The sequence below is a fragment of the Ranitomeya imitator genome, chromosome 2, assembly GCF_032444005.1.
Source record: "Ranitomeya imitator isolate aRanImi1 chromosome 2, aRanImi1.pri, whole genome shotgun sequence".
Taxonomy (NCBI): domain Eukaryota; kingdom Metazoa; phylum Chordata; class Amphibia; order Anura; family Dendrobatidae; genus Ranitomeya; species Ranitomeya imitator.
Genome location: NC_091283.1, coordinates 801,737,522 through 801,755,276, shown reverse-complemented (window position 1 = coordinate 801,755,276; position 17,755 = coordinate 801,737,522). Strand labels below are relative to the sequence as shown.

At 40.8% G+C, this 17,755-nt stretch overlaps 1 protein-coding gene across 1 annotated transcript in view; it reads left to right on the top strand.

The window, feature by feature from the left end:
• The window catches only part of LOC138665856 (scavenger receptor cysteine-rich domain-containing protein DMBT1-like), an 81,746-nt gene extending 64,268 nt beyond the window's left edge, over positions 1-17,478 (top strand). The window contains exons 16-20 of the mRNA XM_069753760.1: positions 1,138-1,276; positions 1,734-1,948; positions 5,095-5,270; positions 6,443-6,831; positions 16,963-17,478. Coding sequence (XP_069609861.1) covers positions 1,138-1,276; positions 1,734-1,948; positions 5,095-5,270; positions 6,443-6,831; positions 16,963-17,218 — 1,175 coding nt within the window. The 3' untranslated portion in view covers positions 17,219-17,478. The remainder of the gene's footprint in view (positions 1-1,137; positions 1,277-1,733; positions 1,949-5,094; positions 5,271-6,442; positions 6,832-16,962) is intronic.
• The last annotated feature ends 277 nt before the right edge of the window (positions 17,479-17,755 follow it).

Genomic DNA, 17,755 nt, shown 5'->3' with positions numbered 1-17,755 from the left:
CAGGGAGGTGAGCATGATGTTTGTTTTTTTTCAATAGGAAACATGCACACAGGGATAGGGGATAAGGAGGCATGCATACAGGGACGGATACAGGGACGGAACTGGGGAGGCATGGAAACAGGGACGGAATGGGGCTGCATTCATACCAGGACAGGGAAGGGGGAGGCATGCATACAATGACAGGGACAGGGGAGGCATGCAGACAGAGACAGGGATGGGGAGGCATTCATACTAGGACAGGGAAGGGGAGGCATGCATACAATGGCAGGGACAGGGATGGGGAGGCATGCAAACAGGGATGGGGAGGCTTTCACACCAGGACAGCAATAGTGGGAGCCACACATAACAGGACAGGGATGGGGGGACAATGCATACCCGACTTATACTTGAGTCAAGAAGCTTACCCACTTTTCCGTGGCAAAAGTAGATGCCTCGGCTAATAACTGGGTCGGCTTATACTTGAGTATATACGGTATGTAAAAAAAATCCTTATACTCACCTCTCAGGCCACTCTGCTCCTCACAGATGGGTTCTGTGCATTCATGCGCCAGGTTCAGTCGCATGTCATGATGTCATGGCTTTGAAAACTTTTGCTCTTTTTTCTGTCGGCCATCATAACTGGAAAACACTTCTGACTGAGAGAGGTCCAGGGCTTTTAGCGCAAGTGGTAGGTAATCAGAAAATGCTATGAGTTTCGGACAGGTGATGGTGAGGAGCGGAGGAGCCAGAGCGAAGAATGGTAAAGAAGATTCTTTTTATTCTTTATATATTATAATTGTTATGTTCTGAGGTCTGTAGAGTCCGCAGAGCATAATAAAGGACATTAAAATATTCTCTGTGAATCTAAAAAACGTGCAAACAGGAGAATTCAAATTTTGTCTTATTCTGATCTACAGTATATTTTTGAGGTGTATATCCAGTTCAATTAGAATAAAATGCTCAGAAAGTTTATTTATTATAGAGAGCCCCCTTTATACACCAATTTCTACTGTACTATTTTCTCTAAATATAAAAATTACATCTGTTTTACAGATATTCTTGATTTTATTTAACCTAAATGTCTCTTACACTGTGTATCTTTTTAATTTACTTTATATATTTGGTTAAAAACATCCTCTTTATATTTATTCTTTGCAGTCAAATGTGGAGACATTTTGACAAATTTACAAGGGAACATTTCTTTGGATTTCAATATTTCTTCAGAATCGGATTCCTGCATTTGGTACATTAGTGTCGCAAACAATTATAGAATCCATCTCAATTTTGGAACATTTATGTGAGTAGAAGAGAAAAAAATCTCATATTTATATGTTGGTGCAATTACTATTAAAAGATTTGTCTCGAAACAAGATATTTACATGATGACATTTACTGTACAGTCGGTCATATGTGATGAAATTTAAATTGATGTAAGTATGGCAGCTAGGACCATCACTGATCCTGACGTAAATCTCAACGGAAAGGTGACTGACTACCATTTTGTAGACACTTTCGGTTGACATGGGAGCTACCATAACCTCAAACAAGGATTAATTTAGGAATATTTCTCTATTTAGAGACAAGCACTTTTTCTTATTTAGCATATTTTACACTTGTAAGCTTTGGGCTCTGACCTTGATTTTCATTGAGAAATGTTGTGGTTTGCGGTTGCGTTAGATAATATATCAGCTACATGAATAATACAATCCTGAATTTTTGTTCTCTGATACTGTTTTGCTGAAATTCATGACCAGATTGAAGAATTCTCAGTCCTGCCTTTCATCGTCTGTGTCAATTTATGATGGATCTCCCCTTGGATCAACTTTACTTGGAGATCTATGCAGTACAAGTTCTAGGGATTTCATCTCCTCCTCCAACAGCATCAGCATTGTGTTCTCGCGGGCTAACAGGGAAGCAGGATTGGATTTCACTGCAACGTACTACTCTACTTTTACCAATAATCAAAATGGTATATTTATTCATTTTTTTTCTATTTTTGGTCATCACTGCATCAGCCTATAATTATTTTATATTACAAAAGTTAATGATGTGTTATGCCGAATAAACATTTTTGCATACAATTATGTACTTAGGGGTAGGGTTAACATAAAAAGTGGAAGGGTTAACATACAAAAATGGTAAGTTAATGAGGTAGTTCATGTAAATCATAAAATAATGATAATTTTTTTAGGTTTGTGCTAAGTTTTGCTTCAGGGCTGATGCTCATTTATTAGCATTCTATAGTTGTTCACCTTTTAGTGGCAATTCTATGGTTTTTTACCTGTACACACATCATTCATTGTGCATTTGCACAAAGCATAAATGGAAGCCAAACAGTTTAAAAAGACATTTGCACTTCATGATAGTGGTAACATTTCTTTGATATTACATGCGTTTATTTGTGGAAAAAAATGGAAATTTGGCGAAAATTTTGAAAATTTTGCAATTTTCCAACTTTGAATTTTTATGCCCTTAAATCACGGAGATATGTCACACAAAATACTTAATAATTAACATTTTCAACAATTTTTTTTTGTTAGGGAATTATAAGGATTAAAAGTTGACCAGCAATTTCTCATTTTTACAACACCATTTTTTTTAGCGACCACATCACATTTGAAGTCATTTTGAGGGGTCTATATGATAGAAAATACCCAAGTGTGACACCATTTTAAAAACTGCACCCTCTCAAGGTGCTCAAAACCACATTCAAGAAGTTTATTAACTCTTCAGGTGTTTCACAGGAATTTTTGGAATGTTTAAACAAAAATGAACATTTAACTTTTTTTCACAAAAAATTTACTTCAGCTCCAATTTGTTTTATTCTACCAAGGGTAACAGGAGAAATTGGACCTCAAAAGTTGTTGTGCAATTTGTCCTGAGTACACCGATACCCCATATGTGGGGCTAAACCACTGTTTGGGCTCATGGCAGAGCTCGGAAGGGACCCCTAACACTAATCTCAACCATAACCCAAACCCTGACACACCCCTAACCCTAATCCCAACCATAAATATAATCCAAACCCTAACTCTAACTTTAGCCCTAACCCTAACTTTAGACCCAAACCCTAACCCTAAATTTAGCCTCAGCCCTAACCCTAACTTTAGCCCAAACTCTAACTGTAGCCCTAACCCCAACCCTAGCCCCAACCCTAACCCCAACCCTAACCCTAGCACAAACCCTAGCCCTAACCCTAGCCGCAACCCTAACGCAGTACTACACCAGAATAAACATGGGTTCCATCACCCTGTATGAACTGACGTGAACTCTGTTGCTTCACAGAGCCGCATAGAAACAAAGGAAACGCTGTGTCCTGTTAGCAGTCACAGGGTGCAGCAGATGGACGCTTTTGGGATCCCTGAAATTCACCCCCACTATGCTGGTAATTGATCTTGGTCTGACCCTCGGTGGCTTTTGATCCTGCACCTGAGGACACCCCGAGTCAGATACTGAGATCAAGCGGGAATTCCCACCCTACACTGACCAGTAGTGTGAATGTAGCTGAGAAGCCACTATTAGGTGCTGACTGCTTGCTCCACTCACCCTAATACCCAGACAACAACCAAAGGGATGAGGATCATTTAGGAGCATTCACTGGTATCAATCTCTCAGCACACACATACACAGTCAGGTCTCTACTAGCGCATGGCCTTGCAGCCATGCAAACCTTTTATAGTCGCAGCCTTCCGGGACATTCCTGGTGGTCCAATCAGAGCCGCTACAGGACAGCATGAAAATAAAAAATAATTTTTCTTTCCTCAAAAATTATTTTTTAGCCCGCAATTATTTATTTTCACAAGTGTAACAGGAGAAATTGGACCCCAAAAGTTGTTGTCCAGTTTGTTCTGAGTACGCTGATACCCCATATGAGGGGTGGAACAACTGTTTGGGCACACGTCGGAGCTCAGAAGGGAAGTAGTGACGTTTTGGTATGCAGACTTTGATGAAATGGTCTGCGGGCGTCATGTTACGTTTGCAGAGCCCCTGATGGGCCTAAACAGTAGAAACCCCCCACAAGTGACCCCATTTTGGAAACTAGACCCCCAAGGAACTTATCTAGATGTGTAGTGAACCCCCAAGTGCTTCACAGAAATTTATAACGCAGAGCCGTGAAAATAAAAAATCATTTTTTCCACAAAAATAAGTTTTTAGCCCCCATTTTTTTTATTTTCCCAAGGGCACCATTTTGAAAAATCCGCAGGTAAAACGCAGTGCGTTTTACCTGCGGATTTACGGTGGATTTCCAGTGTTTTTTGTGCAGATTTCACCTGCGGATTCTTATTGAGGAACAGGTGTAAAATGTTGCGGAATCCGCACAAAGAATTGACATGCTGCGGAAAATACAACGCAGCGTTTCCGCGTGCTATTTTCCGTACCATGGGCACAGCGGATTTGGTTTTCCATAGGTTTACATGGTACTGTAAATGTGATGGAAAACTGCTACGAATCCGCAGCTGCCAATCCTCTGCGGATCCGCAGCCCAATCCACACCACGTGCACATAGCCTAATTCTAACCCTAACCCTCATTGCAACCCTAACCCTAATTCTAACCCTAATTGCAACCCTAACCATAGTTCTAACCCTAACCGTAGTGGAAAAATAAAAGTAAATATATTTTCTTTATTTTATTATGTTCCCTACCTATGGGGGTGATAAAGGGGGGGGTTTATTTACTATTTTTTTATTTTGATCACTATGATAGGTTCTATCACAGTGATCAAAATGTACCTGAATGAATCTGCCGGCCGGTAGATTCTGTGGGCGCACTGTGCATGGTTAAACATCAGCCATTGTAGCTTGCTGAGATTGCCTTACTTAGAGGCTGTAGGTGTCTGTATAATATAACAGGCATCACACCTGCTTTGTTTGAAGAGGGCTCAGCTCCTGAGCCTGCTCCATACATCTACCCTCTCTCCATGACGTAATATTAGGTCATTGAGTGGGAACAGAGCAAACATGGTGGCCCTGGTTAGATGTATGGTTTAACTAAAAGGCAAGATAATTTCTTTACATTCCATTCTGTAATCACAACAGTTTAGATTAATTAAATAATATATGTCAGGACTACAAGCTCTAAATAAATTACTTGTTTGCTTACATTTTCTTTACAGTCGTACTCTCATGCCATGCAGACTACATGAAAGCACGAATCTCACTTAGTTATCTTCAATCACTGGAATATTCTTCAGATCATGTTATTGTTAATGATCCTCAGTGCCGTCCCCAAGTTGTAGCAGATTGGTTGGAGTTTCGTATACCTTATAAAGGATGCCTGACAGTAAAACAGGTAGGAAAGTTACAGCATCTTTTCTTGGCCATTATAAGGGCTTTAAAGCTGGTACTGCTATCAGAGCTCTAAGGAAATAACAGCCTCGAGGTCATCTGTGTGCTATCACCCATCTGCAGTGTCTGACAGGCAGGCAGTGATGTAAAAACAGATTCCCAACATGTTACATAGTATTTTACATAATTTTAAAATTAATATTGGTAGACCTTAATTTGGTATTACGTGCCCTTGCATGCAGTGTCGGACTGGGATGCCAAGGGCCCACCTGTAACACTGACTTTGGAGGCCCACCTGCATACAAATATTACACCACCCTCGTTCACAAATTTTACCTATATCTCTATATAATAATAAACTGGGTAGTTTGATTAATGAATAATGATATGTTGCTTTGTCTGAACAGAATCATTTAAATTATGCCAAATACGGCTCATACAGGGGGTTTGGGGGCCCAGACCTGCAGAGGGGCCCACCGGGAGATTCCCCTGTTACCCTATGGGCCAGTCTGAGCCTGCTTGCATGTACTAGACATAGGGACCCCAGAGGCTGCAAAATATAGTTTTTTTAGCTTTTAATATTAAAGAAACTAAGCTTGACTACAACAGTCTTCCTCAGGTGCCACAAATATGGAGTAAGAGGGTGTTGAGGGTATGGAGGATCATAACATGGGGGATTAGCGGTCCTAACCAGTTTCCTATATTGAGTCTAGAAATTCTTACTCTCTATCTATCTATGTTGAAAAAAGGACAGTTATAAGAGTGCTGCCTTTTTTCAATTTGTCTGGATTTAATTGGTCACTAAACAGTATTCCTGTGGATGACGCTGACTTTTTAATTTGGTAACTACTTGTGCCTACCACTTAGATCTTGACCCATGAACCAACATATAGGTACAAAGTGGAGATATATAGAGCATTTCATTTGAAAAAAACCCCAGACCTTTCCTTTATACACCTTCATATGTTCATAGCTTCTGTGAGCTTTTCTCAAGCGTTACAGAGAATTGCTTTTTCTTTTGCTACTTCTGTCTCCATTTTGTATTTTCCCTATCAATATAGCTATTTATCAACTTGTCATTTTATACAATGCATCATTATATTTAAAAAAAAACCCTGAATTAATATATTGCTGTGTAATAAATTATTTTTCACATTTTTCTCTTTTTTTTTTTAGGTTGAAAATGATACAATAAGTTATACGAACACCTTGATCACTGATTCAGCCAACACGATCGTCATGTACAAGAAAAAATTAGATTTAACTCTTAAATGTCGACTCTACCAAGATACTGTAGTGGAAGGCTCATACTCTGCAGATGACTTCATAAAGAACACATTAATCCAATATGGCCTTTACTCTGCCAACTTGACATTCTTCTACTCCTCGGATTTCATGTATTCAGTGTATCAATATCCTTATTTTGTGGCACTCAATCAACATTTATATCTGCAAGCAACTTTACACACATCTGACCCTGCCTTGGTCCTATTCGTAGATACTTGTGTGGCATCGCCTGATGAGTTTGACTTCACAAGAAATGTCTATTATATTATTCGCAATGGGTAAAATAGTTTTCCTTTTATTTTTAAATTATGCCTTACTTTTTTTTTTCTTTTACGTTCAAACTTCATGATAATGATATCACAGTTATTTTCTTGTTCATTTGTAGTAGGTCACTTACAAAAAAATAATTAGTGATAGAATAGAAACCGATATTTATTTGTTCAGGATACCAATGAGCCACACGATATTATGTAAAAGAGGTTGCACAGACCTAATTCAGGAAAGGATAGTTTATCTCGCCATCTTGCTTTGCTCATATTCTCTTCAACCTGTTCGGCATCCTTGCAGTCACCCAGTAATGTAAAGAGGTAGTGTGCTGAGCCGATGATCTGTCTTTTTCCTTCCCTTCTTCCAAAAGCCATAGCTTATTTACTTTTTGTATGTTAGTAGACATTACCGTAAGAAGGCTTGTTTTTTTGTGGTATGATTTGTCATTTTGACTGAGGCCATTCACTTTTTAGTTTACTGAAAAAAGGAAAAGAAAGTTTACATATTTTTATGTTTATGGTTTTTTTTTTAAGTAGTATAAAACAATTGAAATTCGCCAAAAAAATGTACATTGTGTTTTTTTTAACTTTTTTTTCCCTTCAGGGGAATTGACAACTTTGATCAACGTTTCCATGTACTGTAATGCTACTATAGGAGGCTGAGCTTCATAGGAGGACATGGATGACTGCCATTGGGGCCTTCAGCAGGTCTCTGGGTGCCATTATTACCAATTGGCGTCCCTAAACCATGGATTGGGGATGCCAAAAATGGTTAAATAGCTGCTATGTCAGCAATATCTGTCCTATTATTATTATTATTATCAACCACTGAAGACTCTCAACTATAAGTATTTTTCTATCTACTGGCTAACACGGTACCAAGATATATATTATTATTTTATTATTATTATACATTTTTATAGCGCCATTTATTCCATGGCGCTTTACATGTGAATACGGGGCAAGTATAGACAAATACATTAAACATGAGCAAATAACAAGGCACACGGGTACATAAGGAGGGAGGACCCTGCCCGCGAGGGCTCACAGTCTGCAGGGGATGGGTGATGAAACACAGGGTCGTTGTGTGGCAGTTCAGTAAGCTCAGGATCACTGCAGGTTGTAGGCTTGTCGGAAGAGGTGGGTCTTCAGGTTCTTTTTGAAGGTTTCTATGGTAGGCGAGAGTCTGATGTGTTGGGGTAGAGAGTTCCAGAGTATAGGGGAAGCACGGGAGAAGTGCTTCCCCTATACTTTCCTGTATTAGATGGTTAAGTGATTTGTGAGAGCATCTCGTGTGTTGGATGGTGGGACTGAATGGATCTGTGCTGTTAAGCAATGTGAACAGAGCATGAGTGCTATACATAGGAGAGGAAAGGACAGAGGGGCCGATATGGATGGAGTGTAAAGAGTTAATGCAAGGGCTGTGAATGTGAGTGAATGCAGCAGCCAGGATATAGACTATACAAATGCATATGGTGAATATTTTCAAATGTACAGGGAATAGATTTATTTAATTGTCTTACCTGTCTCCTGCCCTGTCTAACTGCCATGTACTTTGATAAATGTACTTAGATTAAATGTGCACAAATAATAGTGCACAAATGCACCCCGCACAAATGCTTCCCCAGGCAATGTCTGAATATATAGGAGGCTAGATCTTAGATCCTATTTTCTTTTCTCGTTAGTAATCAATCTAACTCAGTTGAGACAGAAGGACACAATAAATGTAGTGAACAGATAAACAAATGTCCAGGCCTACATGGATCCTAAACCACTTTGAAAACAATTATGTGACCTCTCTGTATAAGGAGAAAAAGAAGTAAGTTCAATATCTATATACAAAAACAAATGCTTGCTAAGATAGCTAACAAATCTAGATACATGCAGGATTCAATGTCAGAGATAGAATGAGTTAGATACCATTCAGGTTGCTTGCTGACAAAGAATGTAGTGAAAAGACAAGCAAGGTAGTTCAGTTCAGATTTTGAATGATATGATTACCTTGCATCATGCTTTTCCATGCTGGCTGCTAGTGATATAGTAGTATCTAACAGACCAAACATTCAGTGTCTCCCTCTCCCACACCACCTCCTCACTTCTCCCCTTGTCTGTCGGTGTTCCTCAAGGCTCTGTTCTAGGACCCCTACACCTTCGGCCTGGGACAGCTCATAGTATCCCACGGTGTGCAGTATCATCCCTATGCCGTTGACATGCAGATCGACCTATCCAGACCTGACCTCACCTCCTTACTTACCAGAATCCAACACTGTCTGTCTGCTATCTCGGCCTTCTTTTCTGCTCGCTTTCTAAAGCTGAACATGGACAAAACAGAATTCATCATCTTTCCCCCATCTCGCTCTATCCCTCCACCAGACCTATCCATCAATGTCAATGGCTGCTCACTTTCCTCAGTCTCACATGCCCGGTGCCTCAGGGTGATCCTCGACTCTGCCCTCTCTTTCAAGCCACATATCCAAGCCCTTGCCTCCTCCTGTCATCTAAAACTCAAAAATATTTCCCGGATCAGCGCATTCCTTGACCACGACATCACAGAAACACTAGTGCATGCCCTTATCATCTCCTGCCTCGACTACTGCAACCTCCTACTCTCTGGCCTCCCCTCTAGCACTCTGGCACCACTCCAATCCATCCTATACTCTGCTGCCCGACTAATCTACCTGTCTCCCCACTATTCCCCAGCTTCTACCCTATGCCAAGCCCTTCATTGGCTTCCTATCATCCAGAGACTCCAGTTCAAAACCCTTACTATGACATACAAAGCCATCCACAATCTGTTTCCTCCATACATATGTGACATGGTTTCCCAGTACTTACCTACACGCAACCTTCAATCCTCTCAAGATCTCCTTCTCTACTCCCCTCTCATCTCTTCTTCCCACAACTGCATCCAAGACTTCTTCTGTGCTTCCCCCATACTCTGGAACTCTGTACCCCACCACATCAGACTCTCACCTACCATAGAAACCTTCAAAAAGAACCTGAAGACTCACCTCTTCTGACAAGCCTACAGCCTACAGTGATCCTCAACCTACTGAACCCCCGCACAACCAGCTCTACCCTCTCCTAGTGTATTCTTACCCATCCCCTGCAGACTGTGAGCCCTCGTGGGCAGGGTCCTCCCTCCTTCTGTACCTGTTAGTGCCTTGTTTTTTGCTAATGTTTAATGTATTTGTCTATATTTGCCCCTTTTTCACATGTAAAGCAACATGGAATAAATGGCACTATAAAAATGTATAATAATAATAATAATACATGGGGACCTAACATAGGATGTACTATTAAATCCTCTGTCGGGAAGGCGGAAAGGGTAAGGAACCTTACCCCTCACCCTGTGCCTGAACAATACGTTTTTTCAGGTTCCAGTATAGTACAATAGTATGCTACTATCTTCACTACTCTGATGACCATTTGTCTACTTGGCTTACTTGAGAATAAAAGAAAATATTAGCTCACCAAGATATGCCGTGGCAATAGGAAGTCTGGCGATTAAACAATAAAAAATGGAAAAATCTAGCACCCAAAAAAATATTAAAAATGTCTGTTTATTCAAAATCCATAAAAAAGTCCACCTCATTTATTTCGTATAGTGACTGGCATCGGTTCTCTTACTGAACCTCTGTCAGCTTGGCTTGATGATCTTCTACTGCCATTCGTACAACATAATGCAGGTTATATGTGAGTCACCAGGCATTTCCTTTCCAGTTTACAGAACCTTAAGTGAACTGACAAATCCATTTGGATCACGTCAGATGTTTCCTCCCTGTATTCGCCAATACCTCATAATTTTTCAATTCAGTCTTTATTTTACCATATAACAATTAATCCTCATGGTTATAAACTTTTGGGGTTTTTTTTTTTTCATTACATAACATGTTTTTATTTCAGGTTTGTGGCCAAATTTTCACCGTCCCTGGCCAATCTTTAAATTTCGTGGTGGGAGGTTGAATTCACTTTTTCTATACATAACCCCTTTTTTTCATCAGGTGGTGTGGGAGATATTCAGTGGGGCAAAAAAGTATTTAGTCAGTCAGCAATAGTGCAAGTTCCACCACTTAAAAAGATGAGAGGCGTCTGTAATTTACATCATAGGTAGACCTCAACTATGGGAGACAAACTGTGAAAGAAAAATCCAGAAAATCACATTGTCTGTTTTTTTAACATTTTATTTGCATATTATGGTGGAAAATAAGTATTTGGTCAGAAACAAACAATCAAGATTTCTGGCTCTCACAGACCTGTAACTTCTTCTTTAAGAGTCTCCTCTTTCCTCCACTCATTACCTGTAGTAATGGCACCTGTTTAAACTTGTTATCAGTATAAAAAGACACCTGTGCACACCCTCAAACAGTCTGACTCCAAACTCCACTATGGTGAAGACCAAAGAGCTGTCAAAGGACACCAGAAACAAAATTGTAGCCCTGCACCAGGCTGGGAAGACTGAATTTGCAATAGCCAACCAGCTTGGAGTGAAGAAATCAACAGTGGGAGCAATAATTAGAAAATGGAAGACATACAAGACCACTGATAATCTCCCTCGATCTGGGGCTCCATGCAAAATCCCACCCCGTGGGGTCAGAATGATCACAAGAACGGTGAGCAAAAATCCCAGAACCACGCGGTGGGACCTAGTGAATGAACTGCAGAGAGCTGGGACCAATATAACAAGGCCTACCATAAGTAACACACTACGCCACCATGGACTCAGATCCTGCAGTGCCAGACGTGTCCCACTGCTTAAGCCAGTACATGTCCGGGCCCGTCTGAAGTTTGCTAGAGAGCATTTGGATGATCCAGAGGAGTTTTGGGAGAATGTCCTATGGTCTGATGAAACCAAACTGGAACTGTTTGGTAGAAACACAACTTGTCGTGTTTGGAGGAAAAAGAATACTGAGTTGCATCCATCAAACACCATACCTACTGTAAAGCATGGTGGTGGAAACATCATGCTTTGGGGCTGTTTCTCTGCAAAGGGGCCAGGACGACTGATCCAGGTATATGAAAGAATGAATGGGGCCATGTATCGTGAGATTTTGAGTGCAAACCTCCTTCCATCAGCAAGGGCATTGAAGATGAAACGTGGCTGGGTCTTTCAACATGACAATGATCCAAAGCACACCGCCAGGGCAACGAAAAGTGGCTTCGTAAGAAGCATTTCAAGGTCCTGGAGTGGCCTAGCCAGTCTCCAGATCTCAACCCTATAGAAAACCTTTGGAGGGAGTTAAAAGTCCGTGTTGCCAAGCGAAAAGCCAAAAACATCACTGCTCTAGAGGAGATCTGCATGGAGGAATGGGCCAACATACCAACAACAGTGTGTGGCAACCTTGTGAAGACTTACAGAAAACGTTTGACCTCTGTCATTGCCCACAAAGGATATATTACAAAGTATTGAGATGAAATTTTGTTTCTGACCAAATACTTATTTTCCACCATAATATGCAAATAAAATGTTAAAAAAACAGACAATGTGATTTTCTGGATTTTTTTTTCTCAGTTTGTCTCCCATAGTTGAGGTCTACCTATGATGTAAATTACAGACGCCTCTCATCTTTTTAAGTGGTGGAACTTGCACTATTGCTGACTGACTAAATACTTTTTTGCCCCACTGTATAAACAACCTGCTCATGATATGGCAGACTACTGATATCTCCCGACCTCATCTTATTGCCTTATTTAAAGATTATATAAATAATAATTAATTAAACCTTATATTTACTGTTGATGTATTTGATAACACTTGCTCCTTTTCTAGATATCACATTTAGTGATGAGTAGTGTTGAGCGATACCGTCCGATACTTGAAAGTATCGGTATCGGATAGTATCGGCCGATACCCGAAAAATATCGGATATCGCCGATACCGATATCCGATACCAATACAAGTCAATGGGACATCAAGTATCGGAAGGTATTCTCATGGTTCCCAGGGTCTGAAGGAGAGGAAACTCTCCTTCAGGCCCTGGGATCCATAGGGATGTGTAAAATAAAGAATTAAAATAAAAAATATTGATATATTTACCTCTCCGGCGGCCCCTGAACTCAGCGCGGGTAACCGGCAGGCTTCTTTGTTCAAAATCAGCGCTTTTAGGACCTGAGAATCACGTCCCGGCTTCTGATTGGTCGCGGGCTGCCCATGTGACCGCCACGCGACCAATCACAAGCCGCGACGTCACCGCAAGCTATTAGCGCGCTCATTTTTGAAAAATGAGCGCGTTAATGACTTTCAAAGACGTAGCGGCTTGTGATTGGTCGCGGCCACACGACCAATCACAAGCCGCGACGTCACCGCAAGCTATTAACGCGCTCATTTTTAAAAATGAGCGCGTTAATGGCTTTCAAAGACATAGCGGCTTGTGATTGGTCGCGTGGCCGCGACCAATCACAAGCCGCGACGTCACCGCAAGCTATTAACGCGCTCATTTTTAAAAATGAGCGCGTTAATGGCTTTCAAAGACGTAGCGGCTTGTGATTGGTCGCGTGGCCGCGACCAATCACAAGCCGCTACGTCTTTGAAAGCCATTAACGCGCGCGTTAATAGCTTGCGGTGACGTCGCGGCTTGTGATTGGTCGCGTGGCCGCGACCAATCACAAGCCGCTACGTCTTTGAAAGTCATTAACGCGCTCATTTTTCAAAAATGAGCGCGCTAATAGCTTGCGGTGACGTCGCGGCTTGTGATTGGTCGCGTGGCGGTCACATGGGCGGCCCGCGACCAATCAGAAGCCGGGACGTGATTCTCAGGTCCTAAAAGCGCTGATTTTGAACAACGAAGCCTGCCGGTTACCCGCGGACTCACCAGGGGCCGCCGGAGAGGTAAATATATCAATATTTTTTATTTTAATTCTTTATTTTACACATCTCTATGTATCCGATACCGATACCCGATACCACAAAAGTATCGGATCTCGGTATCGGAATTCCGATACCGCAAGTATCGGCCGATACCCGATACTTGCGGTATCGGAATGCTCAACACTAGTGATGAGCGAATATACTCGTGCTTGGGTTTTCCTGAGCACGCTCGGGTGGCCTCTGAATATTTGTGACTGCTTGGAGATTTAGTTTTTGTTGACGCAGCTGCATGATTTACAGCTGCTAGCCAGCCTGAGTACATGTGGGGGTTGCCTGATTGCTAGGTAATCCCCACATGTAATCAAGCTGTCTTGTAGCTGCAAATCATGGAGCTGTGGCACGGAAAACTAAATCTCTGAGCACTCACAAATACTTGGAGACCAACCGAGCGTGCTCGGGAACACCTATACTTGCTCATCACTAATCACCTTAAATGGTGATGGCTCTAATGGCACCATTCGCACTGCTTTATATAGAAAACCCACGATTAGATTTTACATGCCACAACCGGAAATTTGATTTTACATGCCACTTGTTGCCACCCTCCTCATGTCACCCATAATTTACGCATTGGTTAATTTACTAGAGCTTGTCGTGCTTTTCTTAAATAGGGGTATAAATATTCCACTTTAAATAGAGCCCTAGCTATCACTTTTTTTAAATCACATAATTCTCTATTAATAGATAGTGATTGGCGAACCTGTGGATGTTCGTGTCCTGCAAGCTCTGCTTAACATCTAAAAGTTTAGTTCTGGTACCAGAATGTTACATTAACATGAACCCTATTCAGATGAATGAGGGGCCCAAACATTCATTGCTTGCCATGCTGTCATCTGCATGACAGAGAGGCAAACACGGGCTTTGATCAGCGGTAAGACAATTACTGCCAGCCAGAGAGGTGCGTACCCATGCTATTATTTGATAGCGTGGGAACCACATCTCTCTGACTGGCAGTAATAATCTTACTGCCAATCAGAGCCCATGTTTGTCAGATAAGGCCTCTTTCACACTTCCGTCTTTTATCTCCCGTCGCAATCCGTCGTGTTTTGAAAAAACAGGATCCTGCAAATTTTTTTGCAGGATCCTGTTTTTTCCCATTGACTCGTATTAGCGACGGATTGTGACGGATGGCAATCCATTTCATCCGTCGTGCACTGGATCCGTTGTAAAATAGCGGTCCGTCGGGAGCAAAAAACGTTCAGAGGAACGTTTTTTGTTCACGTTGGAAAATCGGCTAGCGACGGGTCCTGTGCTGTCCGTCGTCGGCTACAATGGAAGCCTATGGACGCGGATCCGTCACTGACCGTCACACACAGGAATCCAGCGACGGATGCCGGTTTTTTCATTCTGAGCATGCCCAGATGGATTTTTTAGTCAGGGGAAAAACAAAATCTCTCTCTCTCTCTCTCTCGGCAGCGCATCAGTCATAACACTAGATGCGTTGTCTATGTTTTAATGCTATTTCCCAAACGTCCGTTGGTATGTCACACCGACGCTTTGTGACGGCCGACTACCAACGGAAATGTGAAAGAAGCCTAAGAGTGTGAGCCAGCAGCTGTGACTGGTGGTAAAAAAGTTACATCCTCACCAGCCAGCTTACACTGACAGCAGCGTAATCACTCCTGCAGTGCGTAAGCACTGAGCTGCTGTGAGAACGTTCATTGGAGTTTAAAGTTGATGTCCTCGCTTATGGCACCAATTGCTACATGAGAACTTTCCCACGCATTGAGCGGTGCCATAATTGAGGTTACTTGTGTTCATCAGTTTAAACTCTGGTGACCTTTCTAGCGGGAGCTCAGCGCTTACACACTGCAGGAGTGATGGTAGCATCAGTGTGAGCTGGCTGGCGGGGGTAGTGGTCGCATGATGGATGTGACCTCTATCCAAATCACCCAGATTATCGTGGGATAGTATGGATTATCTTCACATCGGTCAGGTGAGGGATATGGTTGTTTATTATTTTTTTATTTTTCCAGGGGACATTGGGCACCTTATCCTTCCTCAACCTCAAAAGTGTAGACTGCGCAACCTAAAAAAATCATAAGCACTAGTCATTATTTTCTATGTTGTACTCTAACATACATTGCTGTTTTTTGTGTTACCCTTGAGATAGAGAGGGCACATTAAATGGCTTATCTACAGGCTGTTTTTGTGTACGTGTGGCTTTGGGTTTCACTTTTAAAAAAAGTGGCACAAAAGATTTTGCACACACTAACATGTTGATTTTTTGCAATTAAGTTGCATAATCATGGCACCTATGGTCTGTTTGTAGCCCAGGCCAAGAAATGATCTCATTGCTGAAAGTAGTTGAAATTATTGCGTAGCTGGCATTTCGGTTTTGGGTTTTGAATGTTTTGACTATTTCAATGGTAACAACAACAGCAATATCGAAAATAATAGTATTTTGTTTTTCAAAACAGTCTTTTCCTCTCCTTTACATTCTTTTTCTTCTCTTTTTCCTTCCGTCTTTTGTAACTGTGCCAAGAAAGTTAAAATTTTTGTTAAAAAAAACTTGAAGAAATTGATGGACAAATATCACAATTCAATCCAATGAACATTATTAATTTTAATACACATACAAGTATGACATTGTTAACTTACCAAATCGCTATGAGATATACAGCTCTGGCAAAAATTAAGAGACCACCACATCGATGCCCCTATCATGGGCAGCCCAATCTCCAGACCTGAACCCCATTGAAAATCTCTGTAATGTAATCAAGAGGATGATGGATAGTCACAAGCCATCAAACAAAGAAGAACTGCTTCACAAGCAGTGTGAAAGACAGGTGGAAAGCATGCCAAGACGCATGAAAGCTGTGATTAAAAATCATGGTTATTCCACAAAATATTGATTTCTGAACTCTTCCTGAGTTAAAACATTAGTATTGTTGTTTCTAAATGATCATGAACTTGTTTTCTTTGCATTATTTGAGGTCTGAAAGCACTGGGGGTTTTAAATTATTTTGACCATTTTTCTTTGTCAGAAAAAAAATGTAAAAAATATTGCTTGGAACTTTGCAGACATGTTGTCAGAAGTTTATAGAATAAATGAACAATTTACATTTTACTGAAAAATATACCTATAAAGAGAAAAATCAGACAAGCTGAACATTTTGCAGTGGTCTCTTAATTTATGCCAGATCTGTACTTAAGAGACGGACTTTATAATGTAAACATGTTTCCAATGAGTCTCAGCAGAATGTTTTCACCCTGTAAAAATTTTTATTTCACATCATAATAATAAACATTATTAATATGTATTGTTATTTTAGGTGTGCCAGAGTTCAAGATTATAGAATCTATCAGTCCCCGTCAAACAACGTATTCCGCTTTGGATTCAATGCTTTCAGCTTTTCGAAGAGACATTCCACTGTATACATTCAGTGCAAGCTTGTAGTGTGCAAGGAGGGCAGTGCCAACTCTCGCTGCCATCAAGGATGTCTAAGAAGACGTAAGAGAGCAGCTAACGCCGATCACCATGAGGAGGTTCACGTGGTGGTTGGACCAGTAGAGCTGCAACAAGGCTAAAATTTAAAGCTCAAAATCAAAGAAAATCAGTACATGGGTGTTAAATTTATACACAGATTATCGAATATGTGATTTATACATTAATATAGTAAAAAAAATACTGATTTCAATAACTATAAAACAATAACTCCATGATTAAAATGTATACTCGACATATAATGAAATTCTTTCTTATGTATTCTTATTTCAGCAATGAAAAATCTGTAAATCATATAATTCCCTGATTTTTTTCCATAAAAAGATATGCCACAGGCAATTATCAGACGTCTCCTGACCAATTTCTTGCATGCCCCCTCTAAAAGCACAATATAATAAAAGGGAAGTACCGGTACTTTTTATAACATCCACACCCTGGAGACTAATCTATCTGGTTCTCTAATGCTTTTAGGTGTAAAAACATACGAGACCTAATTTTAGTGCATGTGGAAAATCTAAATACCATAGTTGTGGATCGATCCCATGTAGATACACACTTAGGTTATATACACACACTGTAAAGCTTCTTCTACAGACCCTTTACAAGGACATCGTAGTCGA